Source organism: Triturus cristatus, chromosome 5_2 (assembly GCF_964204655.1).
Source record: "Triturus cristatus chromosome 5_2, aTriCri1.1, whole genome shotgun sequence".
Taxonomy (NCBI): Eukaryota; Metazoa; Chordata; class Amphibia; order Caudata; family Salamandridae; genus Triturus; species Triturus cristatus.
Genome location: NC_140588.1, coordinates 962,716,405 through 962,735,375, shown reverse-complemented (window position 1 = coordinate 962,735,375; position 18,971 = coordinate 962,716,405). Strand labels below are relative to the sequence as shown.

The 18,971-nt window shown below is 44.3% G+C and overlaps 1 protein-coding gene across 1 annotated transcript in view; it reads right to left on the bottom strand.

Moving 5' to 3' along the window:
• Positions 1 to 18,971, bottom strand: part of COL4A5 (collagen type IV alpha 5 chain) — a 589,146-nt gene that overhangs the window by 391,031 nt on the left and 179,144 nt on the right. The window contains exons 9-13 of the mRNA XM_085608164.1: positions 13,129 to 13,209; positions 11,161 to 11,223; positions 6,916 to 6,951; positions 6,784 to 6,825; positions 5,464 to 5,556 (exon numbers count right to left, since the gene is read on the bottom strand). Of these exons, the coding sequence (XP_085464290.1) occupies positions 5,464 to 5,556; positions 6,784 to 6,825; positions 6,916 to 6,951; positions 11,161 to 11,223; positions 13,129 to 13,209 (315 nt within the window). The remainder of the gene's footprint in view (positions 1 to 5,463; positions 5,557 to 6,783; positions 6,826 to 6,915; positions 6,952 to 11,160; positions 11,224 to 13,128; positions 13,210 to 18,971) is intronic.

The window sequence follows — 18,971 nt, the reverse complement described above, 5'->3', positions numbered from 1 at the left end:
AGGCCCGAAGGCCGCTGTCGACGACCGGAATCGAAGAAGTGCCGAAGAGAAGGTGATTATGATGATTTATTATCGATGAGCGAGGATTTTTGCGTCGATCGTTGAACTGGAAAGTTCGGAACCGGAGCGCGAAGTATTACATCCGAGCCCGATGGCGGAAAAAACAATCTGAGGATGGAGCCGAAACCCATGCGCAATACGAACCAAAGGAGGAGTCACCAACCTTGTGACTTCCAAAGACTTTCCAAGAGGAAAAACAAACTGCAAACATCCGGGCCCAACACCAGATGGCAAGCTATGCACAGTGTATAATCTGCAGCTCATATGCCTCGAACTTACTATTCCCACTCCAGAGAGTGCAACAGTAGGGAAAGTGTTGGGTAGCGTAGGGGTGAAAATTACTATTCCCACTCCAGCGAGTGCAACAGCAGGGAAAGTGCTGGATAGCGTAGGGGTAAAAATTACTATTCCAACTCCAGTGAGTGCAACAGTAGGGAAAGCGCTGGATAGCATAGGGGTGAAAATTACTATTCTCACTCCAGTGAGTGCAACAGTAGAGAAAGCGCTGGATAGCGTAGGGGTAAAAATTACTATTCCCACCCCAGTGAGTGCAAGAGTAGGGAAAGCGCTGGATAGCGTAGGAGTAAAAATTATTATTCCCACTGCAGAGAGTGCAACAGTAAGGAAAGCGTTGGATAGCATAGGGGTTAAATTAACATACTTATCAATTAAATAATTGTTTATAAAAAAATAACATTAATAATTAATTCATAAAAAAATATTAATAAATACCAATACATTAAAATTAATATTTACTTAAAGAACATTAAATGACACCCCACACTATTCCCCCTTTAACACACAAAACACTACACATACAAAAAAACGAAATTAATGTAACTATCAATTAATCAATTAATAACAAGTAATAATAAATAATTATAATTAATATAATTATAAATTACATAATTAATATGAATTACCGATTAATAATTAATCACCAATTAATAATTACCAATAAATTAATCAACAAAAACAATAAATAAATATTATTAATGAGTTAATTGTATTTAATATAATTAACTAATTAATAACAAGTAATTACCAATTCATAATTACTTAACAATTAATTAATAATAAATACCAATAAATAAAAACAATCTCATTAATTTAATTACTTCCCACCCTATTCCCCTATAAACCCACAACCCACTACACATAAAAAAATCACATAATTAATTTAATTATCAGTTATTCACTTAATAAAATTAACCACCAATTAATTATTAACAATAAATTAATTAACAATAACAATAAATAAAAATTCAGAATCAATTAAATATAATGAATATAAATAACTAGTTAATAAAAATGAATTACCAATTGATAATTAATTAACAATTAATAATCAGTCAGTCAGTCATAAGCTTTTATTCGATATGCAAGATATCTTGTAAGCACATAAAAAATACAATAGACACATAAAAATCACAGTTACAAGAAGCCAGTATGAAAAACATAAGAATATAAAAAAGGGCATAAATTTCCCATAATAAATTATCTAAAAAAGAATTAAACAGCTACTGACAATCTCTTGCAGCGAATGAGCCAGGACCACTTTAAAAATTTCGCAATTCCACACACAAAAAGGGGGGAAGTGTCCGTCGTTAAAATGCGCAGGGCCTCAAGGTGACTACGTGTGCCCATATTGCGACAGAGGGGTTTCAACCAGACACCCCTGGGCCTTGCATAATCCGGGCAAGCAAATAAAACGTGTACAATAGTCTCAACCTTGCTAGGGCAACATGCACAATTGGGAGAAATGCGGGGCACAGGTGACCAACTCGATACCAATGCACCTAGGGGGAGGCATCCAACTCTGAATTTGAAATAAAGGGCTCGGTCATAAGGGAGAGTTATCAAGTCCAGGTAGGGTTCAAAAGCCACAGTGTCTTTAATTTGCAAAAAGGCGACAGTCGACTTGCAGTGGTTGGAGGTTGTATTTAGCCGCTCCGCACACCAGTTCCAATAATGCGCCTTGACAACTTCTTTTGTAGGGGCTGAACGTGATGACCAGCAGCCTCCTAGACCGACATTCTCCAAGAGCTTTTTGGTATCTCTAAGCCACTTTATTTTGGCCCAGCCCCCCAGACTCATAATTTCTCCCAAGGCATCAGCATAAGATTTCAATTCTTCACCCCTCCAGATTCTTGTCCATAACAAAAGCGGGCGAAGCTGGGCCTGGTCTTTAATATTTTTGCAGCCCATGTCCAACCGGACAGGTACGGATGGAGTACTCAGGGGAACGGAGATAAGAGATTTCAATAACTTACTCTCCGCTGTCTCTAGATCTTTCAAACAGCAATGGCCCCACAGTTCTGCCCCATACAAGGCTGATGACACTACTTTAGCCTTGTAAATGTCAACTACTGGGGTGAGTGATCTTCTTGGAGAGGCCCTGAACTCCCTCATAAGGGCACCTCCCACTCTCCTATGGCTGAGGACCATTTTATCAATATGACTAACCCAGGACATCCTATCCGTAATCCGGATACCCAGGTAGTCAAATTCGGCTACTTTCTCTAGGGGTGTCGAATTTAGAGTCGGGGGGCGGCCCAGTTTCTTAGGAGGATTTAGGACTAGATATTTTGTTTTATCCACGTTTATTGTTAATCCTCTTGCATCACAGAACTCCTGAAATCGTGTTAGTAATTTCTGGAGACCTTGAGGGGTCTTCGAAATCAGGAGCGTGTCGTCCGCAAATAGCAGGGTGGGGATCCGGACTCCACCGAGACAGGGGGCGTCGGCTGGTTCTTGCTGGAGATGTTTTACCACCCCATTCACATAAAGTGAAAATAGGGTTGGAGCCAAAACGCAGCCCTGCCTTACGCCCCTAGAGACTGGAATCTTCTCAGTAAGTTCACCGTTTTTACCCCAGCGGACCTGGGCAAAGGTATGGGCGTGAAGGTTGATAAGAAGTGACAAGATGTAAGGGGGTAAGCCCAGCTCGAGAAGTACCCTCCAAAGATCCTCTCGGGGGACTAGGTCAAAGGCAGTCTTCAGGTCTATAAAGGCCAAATAAAGGCTGCCCTTGCCCAGTTCCACCACCTTCCACCCCAGTAATATCAGCCTAAACACCTGCTCAATTGTCCCCATTCCGACCCGAAAACCTGCCTGAAAGTCTGAAAGAATTTTATTCTCCTCCACCCAATGGAGGATCCTTCCGAGGATAGCTTTACCTGCTATCTTTTGGGTGGAGTCGATCAGACTTATGGGTCGGTAATTACCTGGAGCTTCCCTGCACCCTTTTTTATAAACTGGGACCACCACCGCCCCTTTCCAGGATTCAGGTACTGCCCCTCCCATCATGATGTCGTTAAGTAGCGCTGCTATGACCCGTGCCCATTCAGCTGGGTATGCCCTCATAAGGTCTCCCGGGAGGCCATCGGGACCCGCAGCCTTGCGTGGGGCTACCCACCCTATAACCCCCTCAAGTTCTAGCGGAGTAAAGAGGTCGTAGGCATGAGGTTCAATTATATGCGTAAGAGCCATCCCCGCATTACAATCCCCTTCTGGAGGGAGGTATAAAGACCCAAAGTGCTTTACCCAGCTTTGTGGCGGGATGTTACAGGGTCTCATAAGTGCATCGGGGTTTTTCCGTGCACTTATAAGTTTCCAAAATGCCCTTGGGTCTCTACTTTTGCTGGCCTGGAGCAGGTCATCCCAATATTTATCTTCCCACTCCCTCCTGGCTAGTTTAAGAGAGTTATTGTAGGCCCTCCTTGCTTCCTGTATCTCAAGACGGGACTTAGCTTTAATCGCCTCAACTAACTTAGCCTTAAGAACCCTACATGGTTGGGAATACCACCCTCAGGGGTTTTTTTAGAGAGTTTATTACCCAATTTATTATGATGAAGGGTAAAGACATTAGTCAAGGCATCAGTCAGGGAGACAAAGAGCCCACTCACTCTACCCACACCTTCCGACGATGTTCCAAGGTTTAGTACTGTATGGTTTAGGAGAGATTTTATTTCTTCTACCTTCCCCTCTGATAAAACCAGTTTGGCCCATTTAATTCGCCTGCCACAAGGGGAGACTTCCGATACCTCAGGTGGTGCTGCTACTTGATTTATAGGGACCTTACTTGAGTGACGCCACCACTGAGCCATACTTAAAGAAAGCGGGTTATGGTCGCTTTCAACCGAGGGGACCACCTGCATGTCCCTTACATAGGGCCAAAGACACACGTCTACTAAGAGATAATCTAACCTAGAGGTATGTCCGGGCCTATTATACGTGTGAGCACCCAGCCTATCCGAGGGTGTCCTCCCATTAACAGCCCTTAGATTGATTTCAAGGCTCAGGGAGTATAACTGAAGCGCCACTTCTGACCACCATTAATAATCAATACCAATAAATAAAAACATATTAATTAATTAATTATAATTAAAATTACTTCCCACCCTATTCCCCTATAAAGCCACAACCCACTCTGATACTAAAACGCAAAATTTACTTTAACAAAATTACTAATTTCTAAACATTTACTTTAAAATTTATGAAAATACATAAAAAAAATGTTTAACATACATATAAAATACATAACACTAAAAGTGTTTTCGATATTATTGACAACGATATTTTTGCTTACGATATTACTTACTTCGATATTACTTACTTCGATATTAAAAAAAACATATTACTTACCTTGGGGTCGATTTTCTCGTCAACGATATTCTTGACTTCGATATTCTGTCCCTACGATACTAAAAACGTAATAATAATATAGTTCGATATTTAAAAATCGATATTTTGACTGACCACCCAGATAGGCATCTGCCAGTGGTGTGAAGCACATGCCATGTCATTATTTGGTGCAACCGAAGGCACAGACCGCCAGTGGCCCATCCCAATAACACAGGGTAAGTCAGTGATTAATTTGTAAAAAATATAAGAGCCAGGGCTCTAGTCAGGTTGCACCACACATTGCCTCGGCCATGCTGGCAATGATAGTAACAACACAACTGCTAACCATCCTACTGCACCAAGTGTGACAATGCCGACTATTATTTCAGGTCCCAAAGCTACAAGAAGGGCTTCAGTGGCAGTTAATAGTCATTTTAATGCATATTGAATTAATAATTACCTGTTGTTGTGGTCATCACTAAATTAGCCAGACAGCGCCACCTAGTGCCAGACTGTCACATGCGCCGGTGTTGACAATTAAGTGCCAGTGCTGAGCACTAGAAACCACCAGCTCAAATTAAGCACTGGGGTAAGTTATACACATCACAGAACCAATACAAGTACACACGTGGTTCTTACTGTGTGCTGTGGAACTTACCAGGGTCAAATTACAAACACATGTAATTACAAAACAGAGGCCGCTGCTGGGTGTCAGATGGACAGCTCCTGGTGTATATCTGAGATAAAACAAAGGCAAAGATAACACCATTGACTTACCTTGTCTCCTTTCAGGGTCTCTATACCAGGCTGTCCTGACTGTGCGCCAATAACGCCTGGTGGGCCGGGTGGTCCTTGAAGCCCCATTGAACCCTGAAACGAGAATTTGCAATGAGTACTTTTTATTAAAAGCTTCCATTAATTTATCATAGAAAATATTGCACTCATTTGCAAAATGCCCGGAGTTTTTTTAAATTCTTATTTTCAACGGCATTCCTGTTCGTACACAACGTACAGGGTTAGAAATAACCATCAAAATGTGGACACATACCCACCACCCATTCTAACCCATTCTATCTTTCGGTGGAACCCCCCGCACACCGGTGCCATGGCGATCGAACACTTAGCTGGATGCGGTGTAACCCTAAACAGTGTCTGGAGGGTATCTCACCCAGGAGTTACGCCTGAAATCCACATTGGATCAGAAGCCTTCATGTACTGATTTTGCACTACATTGTTTAGACCATGCCCGTGATGTTCATCTTCTGGGCAAGTCTACTACAAATTAAATCAAAATGTGGACACTGAGTAACTTTACCCCGAAAGAAAAAATCAAGGTCTGTGACCAATAGGTGATTTTGGAATTTGGCCATCTCAGAGCAACTGTACCTCTTTTCATATCTTAAGTCAGTCGTGGTCATCTCTGTCAAGCACATCTCCCAGAGGAGCGCTGTGTCCACTTTGTTGCAAATTTGTCAGTATTTCTTTCTCACCAGCCCCTACATGTCATTACTCTCACTGGGTGGGGCACCTGGCTACTACAAAGTATCAGTCTGATGACTCAACTGTCCCTCTTACAATGCTGCCTCCATCTCCTTTCCGCCAGAGTGAGCTGTGGCAATGCGTTAACTATAGACCTATTGCCTCTATTCTGTGAAGTGTCGAAGCCTCATTCCCCGCACCTCTCTACTGTCGACCCTACTTCTTTTCAAACCCATACCTGTCGAAGCACATATGATCTTAACAGATTTTAAATCCTTATTGCATATATGCTTTTGAGCATTATGATTACTGTTAGTTACTTCTGATCATTTAATTGTTGAGTGATAAGTTACTGTATTTGTCAGTAGTGATTTCACCTTCCTGTTAAAACACTCAGATTAGTGAGCCCTCCTTTTGCATTCCCCACTCTCCGCCCGGACACTTTTACATATCCGAGACTTCCTTTTCCATCGAACATGCAATAAATTCTCCCATCGTTAGGCATCCAGGTGACCTGCAAAATTCTAGGACCTGAAATCTTTCTGTTCCCCGAGGCTACTCTGTGCTTTGCTGGCGTGCAATAAATCTTCGACAAACGACAGGAAACCGTGCTCTTACCTTTTCACCCTTCGATCCATAGAAACCCAAACCCATATTGCCCTGAAAGTGTAAAAACAGATACTAATTAGTACAGAGAATCTTCACTTTTAGAAGGTAAGAAAGAACACAAAAGGAGGGAACGGATTTTACCTTCGGCCCAGGATCGCCAGGTAGACCAGGTGGTCCCTGAAAGAAAGCACACCAGGTGTTAGCCATTTTCAGACAAAACAGGAAGACGCACTCAGATAACATGTGTCTCGTCTCTCGCTCTCACAAGCGCCTCCAACAGACATGAAACAGCCCCATGTCAAGACATTGCTCATTCAAGATCCCTAATGTAGACAAAACGAGCTGCTGCTTCTGTGGGATTTGCAATATGATCTACTCTTATTTTGATTGGCTGTGGACCTGGGCAACCTTCATTTAGAAACCAAATGTCCACCCAAACATTAAAGAAATACTTTAGGCAAGAAAAAATAATGCAGATCAGCAATGTCGACAACCATCAGCAAATGAGGTTTGGTTCTTCAACGCATCTCTCAAACCTGTGTTACCAAAACACCATTGAAACAAGTTAACCATACAAATGTAAATGGGAACGTTGTGAAGAACCCTCCAGTGTCAAAAAGTGGGTTGACTCATCTAATACAACCCACAGCTCCACCCACATCACAGCTCCAAGTGCTGAGCCACAACTCCAGGTTTCAAAAGTTACCTCACATAGAACCCAAGGGAGACACATGAGGACCAACATTTCCAGTTCCAACAAGTAGTTAAGCATCTTTCCTTGTATCGCAACGCATTGTTGAGCACTACAGAAGCATTTGCCCTAGGGCTCTCAAGGAGTACCAGACCATGTGTACCAGACCACTAATGCACTCTGAGAACACTGGAGGAGGATGCTCCTGCAACAGGTAGGTTCTGGCCCAGGGGCCTCTACTGCACTGTCTTAGACACATAACTATTGTGATTCAAAGAAATACGTATTTGGTGGGTGGGAGTTCAAAGTACAACCAACTACACAACTCCCCAGCTCAAAAAGCTGCGATTTGCATCAGAGTGCAGAGTTCAGACAGAGTGTTGGTTGTGGAATGACCTACAGGAGAGGTGCAGGATGAGGCGAGTGAGGTTTGGTGATGTGCTTTAAACATGGAGCGGCAACTGCAGTCCGATAAAGCATAAAATGCTGAGGAATGGTGTGAGAACAGAACACCTGTGCAATGAAATACTTACATCAATTTATAGGGTTAATTAAAACACTGCAGTTCTGAATGTGGGAAGAGCCTAGTTGTTAGAACTCTCTGATTTCAAGATGGCTGTCAATGACTTGTATTCTTTCCAGAAGAGAGTTCTTTATTTAAGAAGCTTGAAGTGTAGTTATATTCTGGGTTTGCTCTAGCTTTTGGTTCATATGTTTGGACACTCCAAGGAATGTACTGTGGGTGCAGTGTCATCAAGACAGTACTTGAACCGATGGTGACTTGTACCTTTGGCTGCATCCTCTGTAAGTGAGGATACCACCTCAGCATCTCGTAGATTAGCTCCCATGTGGTATTAGGAAGAGGTTTGAAACCATGACCACACAGAGGTTTCTCACTTGATGCTTTGGAATAGGAGATGGGCCAAGGTATTTTGGTCATTTGAGGGATGGATGGATAGTAGATGGCGCAGTCCCCACCTGCAAATCACCAGTCCTTCATATTCCAGGGTTGAATAAGAGGTGAATATAATATAGCAGTTAGACACGTGGTAGAACCAGTTTTGTAGAGCTCTTAGGATTTCAAGATGTTTGTCAACATCTCTTACTCTTACCAGAAGAGAACTCCATATCTTAACAGTTTGAACTGTGAAGACACTTTCCCCACTACATGATTTGTTCAAGGGAGGGACAAATAAGGATTGGGCCAGACTAGAGCATAAGTGGTCTGACTTGATGGTGGCATATACTTAGTTCAAGGATGTATGGTCCTGGCCCCTGAGCTGAATGATGGGCTTTGCACTTTGCTTTGAAGGTGGTCCATTTAGCCACTGGTAGCCAGCATAGAGAATTAAGAGCAGGGGATATGTGATTTGCTATTAAGACTGAGAGGTCATCTCACAGTTGCTTTATGAATTATCTGCACATTTTTAATCGATTGGTCGGATGCTCCAAATATATATTTCTGGAATCTTAAGTAACTATGTGAAGATTTGACTTGGCATCTCATGTAAAAGCATCCGTTTGTAACTCTACTTCACTTATTGTTTCAGGGAGAGATTTCAATTCATCATCACTCCTGGCTTCTTTATTAGAAGTTGATGAGTTGGCGGATGCGCAAAGCTCTTTAGGCCACACTGTGGGTGGATGGATGGTAGGTGGTACATATACCTTACTGTAAGATCTTCATTCACTATTTGTTTGGTTTTTGCTAATTTATTCATTTCCCCTGCCCTTTTGCTTCAAGATTTTGGCCAATGGCACAGTAATTTCAATAGGCTGAAATTTTAAGTTTTAGAATCATTTGTATCTCACTTTCGTAGTTGTACCGGTGAGGTTCAAAGGAAGTGATTACTTCAGGCAGAAGTCCAAGGTATACATTAAAGAGGAGGGGGATATGATGGATCTTTGTGGGAAATGAGTCAACGAGAGACAAAGGAGGGAGAGCGAATGAGAAATCTGTTGAGCAAAAAAAAAGAATCAATCCAGTGATGGCCAGATTTGAGCTTCAGAGATTGGAATAGATTAGGATTAGAGTGGGATGATTGATCATATCTAAGGGGGGAGATCCAGAAGCTGGAGTGCCGCTACACATTTCAAATTTACTATGGCCTTGATGTCATCCCATGTTGCGATTAGTGCAGATACAATACTACTACCTAGGAGGAATTCTGTTTGGATGTTGTAGAGCAGATCACTTTGTTCAATATAGGATGATAATTGAATACAGGCACCGCTATCTGTCGGGTTCTCTAGGAGAGGGCCAATGCAGATCGGTCAGGCCTAGGGCAAACCTGCTTGTTTATAATCGGCTTAATGCAAGGAGTGTTGCACGGCTGATTCCAATGGGTGGGTGCTGATGGCTCCAGCCGGAGTGGTAGCAGAACTGTTGATGAGGATGTTCTTGAAGATCCTCATTACATCCAGTAAATTGGGCACCTGGGGTCAACATGTACATATGGGTTTCGACTGCGTATTAGGAGTTGGGGGACTCAGGCACAAAGATATAGGGCATTCTCCCTGGTTACAGGCAAAGTCAGTGTAGTTGGAATGGTTAAGACATTTATGAATCTGCAGCTATGTTTGCTGTGGTACCATGGGTGCATTCTCCTTTAGCACTGTATTCTATTTTTGCCAAATGCTCCCCGTCTTCGGAGAGGGCGCCGGTGGTCACAGCACTGAGTGCACACTTCTGATACTCCATATTGAAAGCCTTCTACCCAAAAGATTGGAACTGTCTAATAACATTGTGAATATCTGCATATTTAGCTCTGGTCCAGAAACATCTCCCAAGGGTAAAGTGGTTGACCTCAGATCTTGGGTCTAGCCAAACAGTCTGAGCTCCCGTAATGTTTCCTTCTGTCATTAAAGCAAAGGTCTCCTGATGCCAATACTCTATCAGAAATGTGAGTGCATTTCACAAATTGTTCTACAAATTTTAAACACACCTTTGAGCAATGAACAAACAGCACTGAATTCACAGGCTCTTCCTCCAACAAATAAACAGAGAGACCTGTATATGTATGACCAATTCCATGTACAGTATTACATCTCCCCGAATGTCCATGCCTTTAGAACCAAGTCTGAATTTATTTACTTTTCACAATAAAGACTGCATAATCAAACTGAATTATTTTTTTTCCTATTCAACCATATCCATTTAACATCACCAAGCAACATTTCAATCCTTTGCCACCAACGTAGATTTGTTGTATATTAGCATCTTAGATTTTTTCTAACCTTAATATTTCCAGTAACTTTACCTTGTTGAAAACGTCTTCTGGTCTTCTAGACACAGGAAGAAGATTTCAACAATCATGGCCACTCTCTTATGGCAGCCCGATTGCTCTGGGTGCTGATGGCTCACCAAATATAGCAGGTTGTGTTCCTTCCTGCTGGACTGTGTCTTCCAGGTGTCTGAAGATTAAGGCGTGTCAAGCACTGACCCTTTAAACTTCGTTGTGCTACCTACATCCACTTTGTACCCACATCAGTTATAAGTATGTTGCAAACCCGCCTCACATCATTCATCCACGGATAAACATTTCAACCCACTGAACTTATTCCAATGGTACACCAGGATTCCCCAGCATTCTCCAAAACATAAGGAAATAAAATAGCCTTCATAGTCAGTTGCTTTAATGTTCAGTGGCTGAAGTATAGAAACAGGCATATCAAAAGCAATTCAGGAAGCCTACCATCAAACCAGGCGGGCCAGGACGTCCAGGCGGTCCTTGTACTCCAGTCTGCCCAGAGGGCCCCTAAGGAAAGGCAAAAGGTCATATTTAACACAGCTGACTGACCAAGTCCATTGAGTCCCAAAGCCCTGGCTCTGAAAGTCAGAAATTTGTTTTCATAAGTTTACTTCTACGCTTGAAGTACATTCCCAATGTATATGGGATTTACAAAGGATTCCAGGATTGCTGAATGAAATATATGACCATCCTAGATTACCTTAAGTACTCAAAAGGTATAACATGTACACAAGGATTTCACATTGGGTCAAACAATCTGCATTTGCAAACGTGACCCATAGATGCATTTACACATTTACCTTTTTCTGTTTAACCACGACTAACAATTGTTTTTATGGAACAGTTTCTTCCATGAGTGTGGGGTGACCACTCTGAATTTGCATGCATTTCTTGGGTGGGAATCGGTCAGCAAAGGGTCTGCAAATATGCCTGAGCTTGTGGGTTGTCACTTCCTTCAGCAGGTGGGCTAATACAGAAGCGGCCGCACCGCCGGCCCAATTGCTTCACTGCCAGTATTTCAGTGTTTACACTTGAAACTGCACTAATCCTAGGGGTCTATTATGAAGTCGGGCAGATTGCCATCGCCCGCATGGCGGTGGTGATCCGCCCGGCATCATCCCCCACCCGTCTCCCATTTCCCCCCGCCATATTATGATGGCGGCGGGTACCGCGGCGGACGGGAAAACCGTCCGCCGCTTTTCCGCCCGGTCGACGAGTCGACCGGGCGGGAAAGGGTTGAATATGGTGGCGGTGTCTGCTAGACTCCGCCATCCATATTAGGATGTCAGTGGGAAGCAGCCAAAGCGCCACGGAAAGGCATGCGGATTCCTCAGTTGGGGGCCCGTTGTGGGCCCCCAGGATGTTGGGCGGGAGGGGGGGTCACATGGGGGGTACCTCTGGTATCCCCCTGCATTTGCCTGGACGGCGTGGCAGGCACCGCGCTGTGCCTGCCACGTTGTGCATGCAAATGCACAAATGCCTTTTTTGTATTGCGGCGGGTGCTGCTGACAGCACCGCCCGCCGCAATGCAAAAAATGCAGAATGCGCCGGCCAGTGTGGACGGCGCATCCTAATTGCACATGCGGGACCGCCGCACATATAGCGGGCGGTCCCATTTCCCGGGGCGATGGCGGGCTACAAAGTCCGCCCGCCATCGTAATAGACCTCTTTATCTTTTCATCAGCATTGGGAGTTCTGGTGTACAGACTGGTGATTTGACTTTAACACATCTGTGCAAAATGTATGTGAGCTGAGACTCTAGTGGTAAGAACCACTGAAAAATACACTGCTGTTCTTAATGGATAAAGATTATCTGGTTCTCTCACTGGGTCCACTGAAAATACATTTTCAGTATGATATCATGCACACAATTCATGTACTGCTGCAACAGGGTTATGCAAGGTTTCACCTTATTATATTATCTTCAGCTATTCCAATAAAAGCTATGAACACCTGGCTAACTTGGGTTTTTAGACTTGACTAACAGAATGACAAACCTTTCTTTGCACCTCTGAAGAGGGTTTCCTTTGCATGAAACCGCAGCACATATTGTACAATTCATCAGCAAAATGCCAAGAGGCATTCCTAGGACTCAACGCTGAGAATATAAAGTAAGTCTCAGATCTATTTATTCATTTGGCGCATCTGTACAGCCATATACGTCATGTAATGGTCACTTCAAGGCACTAAGAAATAACATTACATTGAAATATTGCCTTCTAATTGAGTTAGATTCACTGTACGGTATATGTTCTTCGCTGGCCCCGGTTCACTTAGGCATCAAAACAACAATTACCCCATCATTTCTAAAAAGAGTATAAACTTAATATCACTTTTCAAAACTGAAAGGATAGCAGTATGACAGGTAGGACAAAGTAAAGCAGCTTAGATGGAAAGGATCCGATTACTTACAGGTAATCCTGGCAGCCCTGGCAGGCCAGCATCTCCTTTCTGCCCTGGCTGTGATGACATAAAAACATCGCCAGGTTCGCCCTACAGGGGAGATACAAGCACAAAGGTAAGGTTGACTTTCAATGGAGTTCACCTTCTTCTTCAAACACTTCTAAACAGCTGAAATTCAGAAGTTCTATTCAGTGGGTTACCATATTCAGACCAGACAAAGGTGGGAAGGCATCTTTTATGGTATGTAGAGATCAGCTGTGGCTGGAGGGTAGTGGGTATTGAGTGGTAACTTCCGTTCATTCGTCCCCTGACAGTACGATACCAGTGGTCCAATCAGCGGAGCTCATCATTAATACTGGAAGATAGAGGATGGAGCGACATGTCTGACGGTGGGGGGGGGGGGTGAGTTGGAGGGACTGGGGGTGGGCCGAGGGTGTTTTGTTAACTTATTATCTATTGCGGAGGCTTGCAGCGAGGCCTCCTAGGACACTTTTGAACTGGATCCTCAGGATGGGTCTATAGACCGTGCCTAACCTGACACTGCTGACGATGTGCAGGTTTGCAGGACCAAGAGGGGGAATAGGGGTTGGGGGAGTGATGCTCCTTCCTGATGCCTATGATATTGTATGTGCAGGATGAGCTCTCAGCATGGGGGGTTTAGGGAATGACCCTGTCTTATGATGTTGATGGTAGAGGGTTATCGATGCGACAGGCTTTGTTCGGGAGGCCTTGGCAGGAGCTCTAGAGAACGTGACTTATTTAGGCACGGTCCATCTCGCATCAGTCATTGCTGTACTTACTGGCATGTCATATTAAAAGTGCAATAAAGTTTGTTTACAAAAAAAAAATGTAGAGGTCAGCTGTCTTACCTTGATGCCATTCATTTCTGGAATGTCAATAAACTGACTTCAAGAACTACAAACACAGAGTGAGCTCCATCTAACTGAAGTCAACTTGAAACAGCCTTTGATGTGCAGTTAGGTGTAGGTTGTTGGAGGGGAGGTCGGAAAGATGTTAGTGGAGCCTAAGTCCAAAATGTGATGTGGGGCACTCTGGACGCTTCTTCCATTTTGGCATGGGGTCTTATCGTGCCACCCCAGTTTTATGTGCCTGTAGGGCGTAGAATCAACTTATTTAACCCAATATCTCTGTGAGTTAGTCCCTTATCTTCAGGCAGCACAGCCCAGAAACAGAAAGAGGCAAACCTTGACCACTGTTTCCAAGCTGAACTATCTGAAAATAAAGCACAAGCTAAAACAAATATCGTGATGAATGAATTTACGTTATGCCCTGCGGGCGCATAAACCTGGCACTGAGCTGTGCGCTGCACCAGAAAGGCCCATCATGATACAGGCCCAGGTGTGACAGGGTGCATCTGATGTTAACTTTAAAAAAAAATGCAATTCATGGAAATAGAAAACATGGCTTCTGGTGTCATCTAATCGTCTGTGGCCACACAAGCGGCCTCATTATGAATGAAGATGTCAGGCTTGTTGCAATTAAAAGTCAATAAATAAATGTTACTGAAGGAGAGTGGACCCCCAGAAAGTGTAGATCCCGGGGCAATTGCTCTACCCCACACACCCCTCCGAACTCCCCACCACTACTACAGGTGACAGCATATTTGAGAGCAGTAAATTGCTTTGCTCTTTGCCATGCCCAGACACCAGGTATGACATTGGGGGGTGGGGTAGATGTCATGGGTCACTAGAAGCACTCACAATGCAAGACATGACCTGAGTTCTTAAGAATGCAATGCAAATGGCTCCAGTTAACCAATAAAGGTGCTGTGCGGACACCTTTCATGTGATACCTGTAAGAAACTGGCTCTATATATACTGCACCAAAGTGAGGTACAGTGTGTATAGAGTCCAAGAGTCCCCAAAGGTAGGCAGAGGTTAAAGTTAGATAGAACCTTAATCTCTAATAGTGGTAGCTTGGTCGAGCAGTAAGGCAGTATCAGAGGACAGTGTTAAGCATTTTATGTACACACTCAGTCAGCAAATGAATTCACACTCTCAAGAACTGAACTGTAGGCCAATTGTTGTTGTATAAAAATATATTGTTGTTCATTTTTAGAACCAAGCAAGCCTGGTACAGGTAAGCATTAAATACTTTTCAGTAATAAGTTACTGGACATAGGACAGTTGAAAAATGCAATAGGAATTGTGCTTTGTTTGATTTACAGGGGACCAGTAGTATGCAACACTTAGCAAATGCAATATATTGAAATGAATAGGCTTTGTCAACAAATTGCAGGTAAGTTACTTTTACGGTACTTTTTCTAACTCAGTGCTGGATGCCTAGATTCAGCACTGGGACATTGCCTGAAACCAGTTGAGAAAATGCGTTTTGGTTATTGTTTCAATTTTTAAGGAATATTTCAAGTTTTCAAAATTCCACACAGTCGTTTTTTCGAAAGAAAATTGTCAATGTTATTCTATGGAAGAAAAACAGGTTATCGGTGTACAGGTAAGTAAACAACTGTGGTTAGACTCAGGGGTCCCCCAGGGTCAGTGAGGCAGTGAGATTGCACCCTCAGCTTCACTAGGGCGGCCGGGTGCAGTGTTGAGGCCCAATGTTATCCTATGGGGGACAGGGGGCTTCCGGTTGGTGGCTGCAGGTTAGCAGGCCACACGGCTGTAGGAGCAAAGCTCCTATGGTTTAGCTCAGGGCAAGTTGGGGTCCAAAGTAGCACCAAAGGTGCACCCTCAGCGGCACTAGGGTGGCCAGGTACAGGGGGCTGTTTTGAGGTCGGGTGCCCTGTTGTTTCAAATGGAGAACCTCCGGGACAAAGAAACACTGCAGGCTCGGGGACGAGGATCTTCTGGGTGCGTCCACCACTTCGAGGGGTAAGTTGGGATGTCGTGGGTTGGTTAGGCACCGTTGGTTTGGGCACACAAGGCCGTGGGGTGCAGGGGTGCCTTGGGACGTCATATTTTCTTACCCGCTCTGGTCGCGGTAGGGGGGTCCTCTGGATTGAGGCTGCAGGAGTCGTCTGGAGGCTTGAGGCAGGTCAGGGTTTGCCGGATCTCAGGTCAGGATCGCCGGGGGAACCACCTCGTGGTGTTGGTTCACTCGCGCTTGGGTCGGGGTCTGCGGGTGCAGAGTGTGCTGGATTCGCGGTCTCTGGATGGCACCAGAAGCTGCAGTTTAAACACGTCCGGTGTTCTCGGGAGATAGAGTCCTTGAAGTGAAGGCAGGCATGTCCTCCGGGGTATGTGAGGTTGCTGGCTGCAGGACGCTGCCGAGATTTCGCAGAAGCAGGTTCAAGGGGAAACAGGCCTGTAGGGATGGGGCCAAGTCAGTGGGCGTTGTCCTCTAGTTAGGTCTGCACGGCTCTTCGGTCCTTCTTATTATCTTCTTTTTTTGTGGTTTCTAATTTGCTTTCTTGGTTCAGGGCTGCCCCCTAAATACTGTATTTAGGGGGCGTTTTAGGGGTCTTGAGGTCAGTAGCCAATGGGCTACTGACCTTAGGGTGACTGCACCCTTGGTGGGCTCACCCCACGTGGGGGAGTGAGCACAATCCCTAGTCCTGATGAGGGAGTACCTCCCATCTGCAAGATGGCGAGCACTGGAGAGTGGGCTTCACCTTGCCTCCCCCATCTGAGGGGGGGTGGTTGGCAGAGGTGGGCACACCTCCTGGGCTGACTAGTTTTTCCCGCCTGTCTTCCCGCCGAAAGGGAGGGGAGACAGGAAGGGGGACTGCTCCTGATAGCAGGAGAGGCTGGGGGTCGCATTACAAAGGCTGCCAGGCTTTTGAAGCTCCCCTGCCACAGATGGCTGTTCCTGGCCTGGGGGAGATGTGAACACCTCCGCCCAGGAAAGGCTTTGTTTCTGGGCTCGGGGAGCGTAGGCTCCCACCCTAGGGGTCCAGAAACATGTCTCGTGGTGGCAGGCTGGTGTGTACCAGTCAGGGAATCCACCAGAGGCTGGTCGTTTTTCAGGGGCATCTCAAAGATGCCCTCTGTGTGCATTTGACATTAAATCCCACACTGGCATCAGTGTGGGTTTAATTTTTTTGTTTTTAAAGCCAAACAATCACCCGTAAGGGTCTCTAGGCACTGGGGGCCGTAGGGAAGATTAAGCAAGCTATTGCCCAGAGTCACATGGTGCTGGGCTAATCTGCCGCCGGCGCCGGGGATCGAACCGTGATCCCCGGATTCCGGAGTCAGTCGCCCTGGCCGCAGCGGCACACCTCTTCCCTCATGTGCTGAGAAGTTTGATACCAAACTCCTCAGTTTTCAGTGTAGCCATTATGGTGCTGTGAAGTTTGTAATGACAAGCTCCCAGCACCACATGCCCTTAATGGCAGCACTGCACTTACAATGCCTAAGAATGGACTTAGACACTGTAGGGGTACAGGGCTCATGCACCTGTACCCTCACCACTGGCATAGGGCACCCAGCTAGAGGGGTGACTGATCTATGCCAGGCCAGTGGGTTGTAGGCCTGGCACACAGGGATGTGTGCCATGTCGACTCTTTACTTTGTTCTGCACAACAACACGCAGCCTGCAAAGGCAGTGTGTGTGTAAAGGTATAGGGCCTCTAAGGGGTGGCACAATAAGTGCTGCAGCCCTTAGAGGTCTTCCCTGGTCACAGTGCACTCGGTACCTGTGGTACCATTTACCAGGGCCTGACATGTGGCCAGAGATCCCAATTGAGTTAGTTTTGGGGAAAGAACACAGACCCTGGAAACCTGATTGGCAGGGACCCAGGACCCACCAAGAAAAAGTGCATCAGTAGCCTGGCAAAAAGTGGGGGGTTACTGCAACAGAACCCCACTTTCCTACAATACCCAACAGTCCAAGCTTATTACTTAATCTGATAATACTGTAAATGTTTTGGGGCACTGGTCTACTGTTGCACAACAACTAAACATTACCAGCAAAGGAGTTCCCCTGACACCCAATCAACATACGTGAAAGAGAACTTTAACATACAAAAAAGAAAAAACAACAAACAAGTCTAGTTTACCCAGTGTGTTATAATTAGTGTGAATAAGGACAAACTTAGACACCATGATTGTTCATGTATGTTGAACAAATGCTATTTGACAAGAATAGCAAACTGCTTGTCTTCCCACCTCTTGGTACACGTCAAAACAATTTGTGCTAAACTTGAAACAAGTTAGTTGTTTCTTTTTTGGAGAAAATAAATATTAGACGGTGTAAATGCAACTCCATACATAATTTCAAAATAGCTCTTGCCATTTTAAAGGTCGATTAGTTTTACAGACCCACCACTGTTTTTTAGGTTTATACACTATCTTAGGTTTATACACTATCTTAGTCACAAGAGTAGATTATTTTAGTTTAGCTTATTTATTCAAATGTTTGGTCTATTAAAACCATTACACCATATAATTTAATTTACTTACTTAAAACATCCTATAAAGAAGAAAAACTTAATAGAAAGTTAAAAGTCTTTGCTTGTTGTTCTACACTTAATAAAATCGAGTCCAGTTTATTTTGTCACAAGAGTTGATTAGTTGTGTAGGAACATTATACTATGTTGTACTTGTTTGCACTTGTGAAGGATGGTTGTTGTAAATACAAGTGTGCAACATAACTAGATTCAGAACAATCCCAATTTGATCGAAAAGCACAGAGCCGCACCAATTAGACGCTGCGGTGTTGCATTCAGAAAGAAATATGCCAGACACTTCAGAACGAGGTCTAAGGTACTCAATAAATGTACAGCTTGAGGAACAGGGTCATATTTGATGGATGGATGTGGTCCCTCCCAGATTGAGAAGCATCATTTGGACCCACTGTAAGCAAGATTGTTTTTAAATATTCATAGTCAGTATCAAGAAATCCGGGCCCGTCTTTCGCCCTCCAGCTGAACT